The sequence below is a fragment of the Eptesicus fuscus genome, chromosome 11, assembly GCF_027574615.1.
Source record: "Eptesicus fuscus isolate TK198812 chromosome 11, DD_ASM_mEF_20220401, whole genome shotgun sequence".
Lineage (NCBI taxonomy): Eukaryota > Metazoa > Chordata > Mammalia > Chiroptera > Vespertilionidae > Eptesicus > Eptesicus fuscus.
In genome coordinates, this window is record NC_072483.1 from 43945490 (window position 1) to 43957871 (window position 12382).

The window sequence follows — 12382 nt, forward strand, 5'->3', positions numbered from 1 at the left end:
TCCTGCCTCGTGTATTACTTTTAAGGTTCTTACATCATTTGCCCATTGAAAATAAAACTAGTCCGCCTTTGGCAGAAACTGAAATAGTAATTACCTTCTTAAAATACCCTTCTGTTTGTTTAAAACAGAGTTTCTTTTACATTGCCAAAAGAATTTGTTTGAAGAAAGATAAAAATAACATACACAGTATTTGAAAACAGCCTGGTTTAAAGATTGCCATGGAGTCTAAGGTTATGCCACTCGGAAGGAAGACATTTAGAACCTGCTCATTACTCAGCTTTCCTCATTTATGGGATCAAATTGCTTTTTTGGGCACTGTGCCAGATTCATTTATGTGCACTGTAAGGCAGGCTGTAGAGCGAAGCATTTGTCTAGAAAACATCTGGTTCTTAGGAAGAGTATTAAAAGTGGGTAGCACTTTTTTTTTTTTTTCGGTCATAACTAAGATTTATTATGTTACAGTAACCCCCCTTGTAATCTGGCAGGCCGACTTCCAGCAACCACAACCAGGAACCTGGAAGGTAAGTAAAAAATGCCTCAGGGGCCAAGGCAAATACAGGCCCCCAAATTTCATGCATAGGAAGGAGCAGTACTGCCCTCAGGTCAGCGTCCGTTTTATTTATTTTAAAACTACCAGAGCCTATTAGCATAAGGGCCCCTGAGGTTACCTTCATATATATTACCTTTTTCTGCAGTTTTATTCCTTGACTCCCTTAACAAAACTCACACATCCCTCTGAACTCTAGTTCTCCTAAATACCACCGGATCCCACCCCTTTCCTACCCAGGTTTTCCTCTCTCCTATTTCTTATACTTTCAGTTTCTTTCTTTTTCTTTTAAAACTTTTTAAAAAAATTGATTTCAGAGAGGAAAGGAGAGGGAGAGAGAGATAGAAACATAAATGATGAGAGAGAATCACCGATCAGCTGCCTCCTGCACATCCCCTACTGGGGACTGGGCCTGCAACCTGGCATGTGCCCTGACAGAGAATCCAACCATGACCTCCTGGTTCATAGGTCGATGCTCAACCACTGAGCCATGCCGGCTGGGCTATACTGTCAGTTTCTTTTGGCTTTCCCCATAAATATTACAAGGTGCTCAAGTAGCCTCTATCTTAATAAAACAAAGAAACTTCTTAAATCTCTCTGTAACCATCACTCTATTGCTCCCTACCCTCAGCCCTGAATCTAATAAACATTTTCCACACCTTCCATTCACGGGGCTCTCACTAACCTACAAGGAAACTTCAAATTAGAAGAGGGGGTCCCCTTCTTCTGGGGGAAGGCAGTTGCAGGTGCAATACTTGAAGTGTTGGAATTCAGCCTCCCTCTCCTCAGTCACTGTCCAAGACACACACTGCACAACCACATATTGTGGCCCTGTGTGATTTATTTCCTCTGGCTTCTTATTAACTTGGGTAGGATCATCATTAAAATCGTTGCTACAATAATGAACTAAACGTGGAGAGAAGAACCGGTTTTGCTCACTCTTCACTCATTTTGACAAGGGGCCCAGTATCTCTCCTTCACAATCTTATGTTCTCATGTTAAGAGGGCTATTACCACTCCTATTACCATTTTCTGGCAGACTCTATCATCTACTTTCTGAATCTTTATCTCTGACAATTGAAATAAATGAGATTACATTTTGTTTAAATAATAAGTGTGGGGTTTAGGAGTTGAAAGAACGCTACCTTTTATTTTTCTTCTATTCATTTTTGCTCAGCAAAAAAGCTTTAAAAAGTTAGCAAAAAGCAAGTTTGAGAAGTCCTATTATGTAAATAAAAATGGAAAAATAACTTGTTCTTAGTGTATATTTCTATTGCAGTTAACTTACAAAATGGCAAAGAAATAAAAAGATAGTTCATCACTCAGATACAACCACTATTAAAAATTAGGTCACCCAGCCAGGGTGGCTCAGTGGTTGAGCATTGACTCATGAACCAAGAGGTCGTTGGTTTGATTCCCAGTCAGGGCACATGCCTGGGTTGTGGGCTCAAAAACTAGTAAGGGGGAGTGGTGTAGAAGGCAGCTGATATGTATGTTTCTCCCTCATCAATGTTTCTATCTCTCTTCCTTCTTCTCTCCAAAATCAATAAACTATATTCAAACAAACAAACCCCAATAGTGCTGTGAAGGCCTGGGGAGGGAATGGGAGCAGGGTGGAGAGGGTCAATGGGGGAAAAAGGGGGGACATCTGTAATGCTTTCAACAATAAAGATAAAATTTAAAAAGTAAAATAGAAAAAAAACAACAAAAAAATCTGCTACTTTATTATGTCAACTGATGGTGGTTGGCACCAATTCAATGCCAACAGGAACCCCTAATTTGGGGTGTGGTGAAGAAGGAAACTATTCAGTGCAAACAGCTTAACAGCATGGCCATGGAACAGCTCCGGGGCCGGCAGTCCTGGGGCCAGGCCCTCTGGGTCGGCAGCTCAGCTCTGCTTCACTCCCTGATGGATGCTCTGCTCTCACCTGACCTGGAGAGACATCTTTGGCATTTCATTCAGCTCTAGCCAGGGAAATGCAGTCTCTGGTCTTCTGGAAAGTGTGTTCCCCAAGCTGGCTCATTTTCACAGAAGTCCTTGCCCCAGTCCCTATTTTGTCCTTTCTCATGCACATGAGGTCTGCAAATCTTGCTTAATTGGTCCAAAGGTTCTTCTCAGTTGCAATTACTACTTGGTCCTGTTCCATTTATAATAATAAATAAGTAGAGCTACTATTTATTAAGAGCTTAAGTGAATCAGATTCATTAGAGGTTTTACTTATGTTCTCTCATTTAATCCTTACAACAACCTGAGGCAGGTTATTATCCTTACATGCTTCTCTAGGGGTGAGGAGCCTAGGGAACTGGAGAAAGATGAAACATGTAGTGGTGGTAGAGCCAATGTTCAAACCTCGGCTTGTCTGACTTCATATCACGTTTTCCACAGCTCCTCTGCTGTGCACTTCGACTTCTCCTTGACAGTGTCTACGTTAGTAACACTCCATTCAGTTCATCTGGTTCCTCATTTCTTACCTATCCCTGTGACAGAACACCTAGTTTCATCTGCTAGCCAGATGTAGACACGAGAATTGTTCTCACAGACACAGTCTCTCTTACTTAGGAAAAGTATCTTAATATAGGAACTAGAGCGTAGGCTTTGAAATCGTGTGCACCAGTATGGAATCCAGGTTCGGACACTTTCTCTGTGACCTTGGGCAAATCGTTTAGTTTGAGTCTCATCTTTCCCATCTGAAATCTAAGAATATTATTTCTCTGGAGAGTTGAGTGAGAATTAAGAGAGAATGTAAGGCAAGTTCCTAGAATGGTATGTAACAATGGCAGGTGCAAAGTAAAGGGCTGCTTAAGAAACAAAAAAAACAAACTCTTCATTTTACAGATAGGGAAGCTGATTTGGAAATGTCTTGCTGGGAGAACAGATGTTCTACTTTCTCTATCCAATTTCCACGATTCTAGTATTCCATAATGCAAATTCACTGGAACTGCTAAAACTATTCTGTTATATGAGGTCCTAAACAATGTCTATTCAGACAGAAAGATAATTTTTCCCTGAATTACAGAGAAAGAGATAATCTGCCTCAATTCTAGAACTGCAAACAGGAATGATAATACCTGTATTATAGGGCTGTGAGGATCAAATGTAATAAGACATGTGAAAGTGTTTTAACAGATACAAAATGCTTCAAATTTTTTTGTGAATTTTAAAAAATTGAATTTATTGGGTTGATATTGGTTAATAAAATTATATAGTTTTTAGGTATACAAATCTATAAGACATCATCTACATATTGTACTGTGTGTTTACCACCCCAAGTCAAGTCTCCTCTTATTATTAAACTAGAGGCCCGGTGCATGAAATTCGTGCACAGGTAGGGTCTGTAGGCCTGGCTGGCGATCAGGGCCAATCTGTGGGGCAACCAGCGGGGTGATCGGGGGGCCCCCGCTGGCACCCGCCTTGGCTGGCCTGGGGCCTGCGGGCTGGGAACAGCTCCTGCATTGAGCGTCTGACCCCTGGTGGTCAGTGCATGTCATAGCGACCGGTCATTCTGCTGTTCGGTCGATTTGCATATTAAGTTTTTATTATATAGGTCATTTTCATGAAATGGCATAAATGAAATGTAGGTGGAATAGAATGATTAGAACTTTATAAGATATAACTGGAATTAAAAGGACTTTGGAAAACTGGAGAATAGCTCAGACACAAGAGAATTTAACTCAAAAGAAATAAACGTAGGACATTTATAAAAGAGCAGCAAGTGACTTAAAAATAATATGTTTACTAAAAATGCAAATGAAACTGAAGGCTGCTTATTATATTTTTATACAACTGGAAAAGATGTAGACAATTTTTTTTTTTAAATGCTAAGAATTGCATTTTCTAAGATCAGGTTAAATTTATCATCAAGGGTGAGAACTGCTCTGCCCGAGTGGTGTTGGGATAGTGGCTGAAATAACACTAGGAGGCCTAGTCTTTGGACAAAGGTTAAATACTGCTATAAAGGTTTACCACTTAAACTGATTTCAGGTACTTAAGATCACACTGGCAGTGAGAGCAGAAAGAATGAGCTTAATAAAGGGAAAGGGAACTAACACTTTTTATATTTTTCCAAAATGATTTTTTGCTAGGAAAGCCACATTTTCTGCAACGGTACTCATAACATTCCAGACTGCAGGGGAATCTCACCCTAATGTAGCAAAACTTACCGTGTCTTTTGAGTGCGAAGAGGAATACAAACCAAACATTTCTAAAATATTTATTAAAATATATATATTTTTTCATAAGTTATTTACAAGAAAATTTGTTCAGATCTTTGAAACAAACAATGTTACAAAAAATTTTAATGGAGAATAGTTGCATTTTAAATATATTTCCTAGAATAAAGAACTCATATTCCTTAGAAAAGACATAGGATACTTAATTACCTAGCTGTTAATAAAATATTCTTTATATAAATGGGTTATAATCTTTACCACAAAGACACCAAATCTGCATCTACTCATTCACCTTCTCCCTCAGAAAACACCCATTTGCTATAGCATTTCTCTATATGCAATAGCAGCCTCTGCTGGAGAAAGAAAAGAATGCTTGTATTACAAAAAATTAGCTCAAACCTATTTTGAACTGGAAGAACCTCAAATCCGTTTCCCACGGAACCACCAATCTGAATTAAAATAATTTTCAAGGTCTTAAAGATGTGCGAGCCTTATCAAGTATATCCTTCCTGATTTTTGGATAAGTTGGATGTGCTTCAAGAACCTGTAAAAACAGAGAGCAAAAAACAAGACAAAAAGCACAAGAACTTGTAATTATCCAGAACTGGAGAACTATAAAACTTACATGTAATGAACATTACAATTGAGATTTCATTATATTAATACAGCAAATATAACTGCAATTTAAAAAATGATGTGATGAGATGTGACATGAAGATTCATTCATATTACTAGTAATTAGATGAAAACAGTAGTATATGAATACTACATGTGGAAAAATAACAAATACAATTACTTCCTTAACAGGCAGTTGCAGAAAACAACTACATATCAATAAATTAAGATATTTTAAAAATTTAACTATTATACATAATATTTAATTAACCTTTAGAGAATTATTTTTTAAAATATGTTTTATTGATTTCAGAGAGGAAGGGAGAGGGAGAGAGAGATAGAAATATCAATGATGAGAGAGAATCATTGATTGGCTGCCTCCTGCACTCAACCCCTACCAGGGACCAAGCCTGCAAACTGGGCATGTGCACTTGACCGGAATTGAACCCGGGACCCTTCAGACCGCAAGGCAACACTTTATCCACTGAGCCAAACCAGCTAGAGAATTATTTTTAACCAGGAGTACACATCAGATTTACCTGGAGTGATTTTGAAACATACAAAATTCCAGAACTACTGAGTCTAGAAGTGGGGAGATACTCATTAAAAAAAGACCAAACTCCACAAATGATTCTAATGTATAACCTTATATTAATGTACAACCTTAACCTTAATGTGAAATACTGGTTACAGAGAGAGTCAATAATCAATTGCAATCGCTGAGACCAGTATTGACTCTAAGGATGCTGACATGGCACCTGGGATAAGACACATTACGCAGCTCTTTTCTAAGGAGCTTTCCTGGGAGCTTCTAATAATGCGTAATGTAATGTTTTATATGGAATATCAACAGGACAATGTTTATATAAAGAAACTGCAAATTCTAATACTGCAACTTATTTGTCATTTCAGTAAGGGATCACTTAATAGGGGATCAATCACAGAAAAGTAATCAAATGACTTCTACATCACAGAAATATCTCTTATATCTAACTTAAAAGTCTGAATTCTCTATTAACCAGACTTAGACACAGTCACAGAATTTCTATTCAGAACAATGAAATGACCTGGAGAATCTATAACAATGTTCAAATATCTTCTAACTTAAAGACTATGTTTTATTTCACTTGCTTCTTGTCTGGCCTCTGTCTTTAAAATGGAAATAAACATTGTATAATTTTTCTAAACTTTGAAAACTGATAACTGTCCAGAATGTATTTGATAAGTCACTTAACTAAAATACTACACTATATATATGTAGCTTGAAATTAATTAAAAGTAGAAAATTGTGCATCTGAAAAATTTTAAGAAATCTAAATTTAAGTGTTACCTGGTGACATACGTCAATTGCATCCACATATCTTTTCGCTTTTAAGTAATTAAATGCCAGTTTGTACCCTGTTAAGACAAAAACAACAATCCATAATGATACAGTACTATTTATAGAGCACACTGCTAGTATTACCGCTTTTTAAAAAAGTATATATATATTTATTGATTTTTTTACAGAGAGGAAGGAAGAGGGATAGAGAGTTAGAAACATCGATCAGCTGCCTCCTGCACACCTCCTACTGGGGATGTGCCCGCAACCAAGGTATATGCCCTTGACTGGAATCGAACCTGGGACCTTTCAGTCCGCAGGCCAACGCTCTATCCCAATGGTTCTCAACCTGTGGGTCGTGACTCCTTTGGGGGTCGAGCGACCCTTTCACAGGGGTCGCCTAAAACATCCTGCATATCAGATATTTACATTACGATCCATAACAGTAGCAAAATTACAGTTATGAAGTAGCAATGAAAATAATTTTATGGTTGGGGGTCACCACAACATGAGGAACTGTATTAAAGGGTCGCGGCATTAGGAAGGTTGAGAACCACTGCAGAGTCTATCCACTAAGCCAAACCGGTTAGGACTAGTATTACCCTTTTTTGCCTCCTCCTTCATGTGCTTACTTATTAGAGAACCTAGAGGCTGGTGCCTGCACTATGACAGACATGACGAGGTAACAGAAGGTGGAGTGACATGAAAGGAGAACAGGTAGGAAAGAAAATGAAGTTGGAAAAAGGACCACAGCGAATACACTTTTGGGTTAGGAGACTGCCATCCCACCAGTGTGACTCTGTAACTTACAGACTACAATAAAAACTCATCCTAGGGCAGTAAATGGTAACAGCTATTCAGTTATTCAATACAGATTTACTCAGCACTAAAACACCAGGCAGACTGGTTCCTACAGTCATGAAGTTTACATCCTATGTGGAAAGAAAGCACATTATTAAAATAATTATGTAAGTGAATGAATAATTTCAAAACTGAGATAAATGCCATGAAATAAAGGTACAGGCCAAATGAGCTATAATGAGAAACCTGGTAGGGGAGAGGGTGGTGTCAGGCAACTTTTGAAATCTGAGGGAGGCATAAACTGAGCCAAGAGGGCGTGAAGCGAGACCACTTTCAGGCCGAGGGAACTGTGCATAGAAAGAACACACAGGAACCAAAGGGACCTAGAGGACATGGTGAGAGGGCAGAGCAGGTGGGAGAGTGGCCCAGAACAGAGATTAGTCAGCAGATATTCCACATTATTGATGAGTAACAATGATCGCAATTACTGATACCGAAATGTCATGTTTCAAATGGTGACAATTTAGAAAAAAGGGTTATTTTAAAAAAAAACATTATTTTTTAAATTTATTTTTACTGCTGAAAGTATTATAAATATCCCCCCCCCCCTTTTTCCTATTGACCCCCTCCACCCTGCACCCGCCCCACCCCCAGGCCTAAACCATACTACACTACTCTCTGTGTCTAAGCGTTATAAATTCTTTGGTTAATCTCTCCGCACCCACCCAAGCCTTTCCTCAGAGATTTATCAGTCTGCTCTTGGGCTCTAGTCAAAGTACCAAAACACATTTTTAGAATTTCAAAATACGTTTGAAAAAAATAACTGGCTAATGTAGTCATATAAAAGTGCGCACACGCACACATGCAGGCACACATTACTGTCTTAGATGCAAACAGTAAGCTTCAAGAGGTAAACTTGGTATCCTTATAAAGAAATTCTAAAATGGACTAATAAAGAGAGTTTGTGACATTTAAAATGAAAAACAATTTAAGATGCCATGCCAAACACACTTTACATGGAAACTAGAGCCAAAAACACCTTGATTTAACTTTTGACTTCTTGACTAGGATTGAGACCTTAGCCAAGTCACCTGAGCTGTCAATTTCAAGCTTCCTTATCTAAAAAATAGGATAATAATTTTTCACTCTTAGGATAATTTTAAAGACAATATACTTGTGAAAAGCTTTAAAAATTTTTTAAAGCACCACAGAAATACTTGCAAAAATCATTTTTTTCTGTGAAAACACTAAATTAGAAGTACAAAGTTTTAATGTTGAAAGAAACTTGATAGGTTACCTTGTTAAAAATTTTTAGGAAAAAAACAACAAAGGACTAAAAATGGTACACACACACAAAAAAAATGGAAGCTGCATTATACCTGCTAAGCTTATAAGAATTCAACCTTCTGTAATTAGTGGGAAAACGGGAGAGGGAGGGAGAGAAAGGGGAAGAAAAGAAGGGAGGGAGGGTAACACGAATGACATGAACAGCCTAGTGACTGTCAGATAACCTGAGAATGGGTCTGAAGGAAAAACATGAATGTGTTCTTCTCTTGTAGGATCTCTGTTCCGGGTGCCCTTCCTGGTGACAACAATGAAGCGTGACACCCATGGAAAGAATACGACCACATTAAGGATATCCTGACAAATGGAAAGGTGGCATGCATTATTAAGATGGCAGGCAGGTTGGAGGAGTTGGATGCAGTGACAATGCTAAGGAAGAAACTGAAGAATTAATTGAGAGCCTCTGATGAATGTTTACTCAAGAAGTCTAAAAAATACAAAGATGGCACAATGAAAGAACTAGGGAGTTGAAATATCTATAGTTGCTGAAGTCTTCCAAGGAAGAGTGTATTTAAATAATTTAGCTTCTAAATGCACTCCTTTTGTGGAATAAAGTATCAAAATTTCATATATTTTAAGGAATTTTCATTTTGCTAGTTGATTTTATTCTGTAAGATGTAGAATACCTAAAAAGGAAAAATACCACTGGCAAATGTTAGTTCCTGTGCTCTATATGAGTCTAGTAAGATAACAGACCCCAGAAAGATATCAGGTGGGTGTCCTGAATGGATAGGCTTTAGTGTTAAAGATGACCTGACTACAGAAGAGAAACAGTCCAGAGATGGAAGACGCTGACCATGCCTTGCCATACTAGCAGTCAGCAGATGTGCGTCACTGCAGATTGCCCAGGACCAAACCCGAGAGGGTCGGACCTGCATTACCACCATTTGTCCACCATCCAGAACTGAAATATCATTGCTGTTATGTACACATAAACAACTGTTGGACATAGAAATTGGGACTCAAAAGACCTGTTGGCCCAGAAAGAAACTCCCTATAGACTGATTCATTTACCTCTCAGCATAACCATTATTGCTTGTCTCATTTTCGGTTCCTATAAGTGTATTCCTAGTATCACATGAGCTCACTCATCTAGGGGAAATGATGAACAACATAGACTGAAGAACAAGAACAGCATTGATCAAACTGTCAGACCTCAGAGGGAAGGTAGGGGAGGGTGGGGACAAGGGAGATAGATCAACCAAAGGACTTGTGTGCTTGCATATGAGCCTAACCAGTGATCACGGACAACAGGGGGATTGGGGCATGATTGTGGGGGGGTTTGGGATGGGAATGGGGGGGGGGTTTGATGACAAATATGTGATACCTTAATCAATAAAGTAATTAAAAAAAAAGAGATGAGAGAGAGAGAGAGAGAGAGAGAGAGAGAGAGAGAGAGAGAGAGAGAGAGGGGGAGAGGGAGGGAGAACTATAAAGGACAACAAAAGGCAGGCAGGCTTAGAACAGTGCTTGGAATCTAGAAATTTCAATAAATGTCAGCCATTGATTTAAAATAAATAAATAAAGATAATCTGACTGCAAATGCAATGAATCCATACTGTGATATGGCTGCTAAAAAGACAGATGTCATCTAAGGCTGAATTAACAACTGCTAAATGCCTAATTTATAAAACAGCTTCATTATAAATACAATTCGATCTTAAATCATACTTAAGAACTGGTTCATTTCTGGTACAACAGGTCAGGAGGGACGTGGCAAATAAAACACCCTTTCCCAAACTTAATTTGCCTTGGAATCTAATCTCTTCATACTCATCTCTCTCTTTTATTTAAAAAAAATTTTTAAAATATATTTTTAATGATTTCCTTAAGGAAAGGAGAGAGAGAGAAACATCAATGAGAGAATCACTGATAGGTTGCCTCCTGCACACCCCACACTGGGGCACGTGCCCTGACTGGGAATCGAATCTTGACCTCCTGATTCATAGGTTAATGCTCATCTACTAAGCCACATCGGCTGGGCTCTCTTTCTTTTAATAATTATCTCACCAAGTATTCCAAAGCATAGCTGGGAAAACACTAATGTGGAGTTTCCAGGGTTCAGCAACAAGAAGGGTGAAAGACTTGGACACAAGTTTCAGGAGGAATGGACCAATAGGTGAGGATGGCTTGAAGAGAAACCTGAGGGGAGACGTGGCAGAAATCTGGAACCAGACTGCCGGAAGCCAGTTCCAGCATGTCATAATTGCAAGGGTTTCATCGAAAGGTTGATGGAACTTGGGGACTCAACAAGGGCTGAGTCACATATGTTATCACCTGTTGGGAATGGCTGAAGGCATTTCCCCAAACCTGAAAAGGATGCATTAAATTGATTGTTTGCTGCCAGACAGCTCAGGACATCTTAATCTACATGTTATTGCCTCCGACTGGCCAAACACCTGGACAGCCGTAGGCTATTCCCTGATCTGACAATGCTTCTGTACAAAATCCTACCCTTTGAAGTGTATATCTCCACCTTGCCTTAGGACAAATTGTGCTAATAAAAAATAAGGGGTCCTGAAACTAGGAGAACTTGGTTTCTTCAGCCAGGCTCCTCTGCCTCCCCCATATGCCTTTCAAAATTATGCTAAGTCTCTGGACTCTTATTTAATCTATGCACAGCTCTTTCTCCAGATTCCAGAACCCTTCTAGATGCCGGATCAAGACCACCGGTATTAAATGACGCCCAACGTCCGGCATTACCAGAGGGCCATTGTGTGTAGAGGAAAAGGGCTCTGGACTACTCCAGAACACAGGCTGGGCAGGTTCAATGAGGCACGTGTCAGCTCTGTGTAAACATGGAGCAGAGCCTGGGGAAGAGCTACCTCACAGTGTGGGGAGACAGAGCCACTAAGTGAACTTCAGATGCCACTCATCTGTCAGGGTGGCTGGAGACTGGCAGTCCTCAAACTAACAGCCTACTATTGGAATAAGATGATGTTTCTAGATGCTCAGGGAGAAAAAATACGTTTCATGGTCAAATTATTGCAGGAAACATGTCCCTTCCGTGATAGCTGTCACAATACACAGTAGGGTTGAAAGGCTTTGAGAAGTTCTACAGTCAAGATATCTGCAGAACGTGATTTAATGCCATGTTTTTCTAATGTTCTTGACAATGGAACACTTCTTCTGCCCACAGGATTTCCATTTTGGAAATAACAGAGGGAGAAGGGAGAGAAAGGGCAGAATTACACTAGATGTCCTTAAGGTGACTAAAGACAAGTTTGAATATCAGGAAATGATACTTAATAACTATTAGTAGCTAATAATTTATTGTAAATATAAAACTTATTCTTCAGAAGGACTGGCAAAAGAAGTGAGCTCTTAATGTGCATTTTGTTCTTAAAAAGAAAGTCTAATGCATTTAAATGAATATCTCTATATATAAAAGCCTAAGCGACCACATGACCAAATAACTGGTCAACTGGTCGCTATGACACACACTGACCACCAAGGGGCAGATGCTCAATGCAGGAGCTTCTCCCAGTGGTCAGTGTGCTCCCACAGCCAACCTCCTGTGGCCGGCCAACCTCCCACGGTCCCTTCCCCATGATGGCCGGCTCCGATCGGCCCTGATCACTGGC

At 39.3% G+C, this 12382-nt stretch overlaps 1 protein-coding gene across 1 annotated transcript in view; it reads right to left on the reverse strand.

Annotated features, from left to right (window-relative positions):
* Nucleotides 1-4828: 4828 nt before the first annotated feature.
* Nucleotides 4829-12382, reverse strand: part of TTC21B (tetratricopeptide repeat domain 21B) — a 70775-nt gene continuing 63221 nt past the window's right edge. Inside the window, exons 28-29 of the mRNA XM_008138614.3 lie at nt 6663-6730; nt 4829-5261 (exon numbers count right to left, since the gene is read on the reverse strand). Of these exons, the coding sequence (XP_008136836.2) occupies nt 5184-5261; nt 6663-6730 (146 nt within the window). The 3' untranslated portion in view covers nt 4829-5183. The remainder of the gene's footprint in view (nt 5262-6662; nt 6731-12382) is intronic.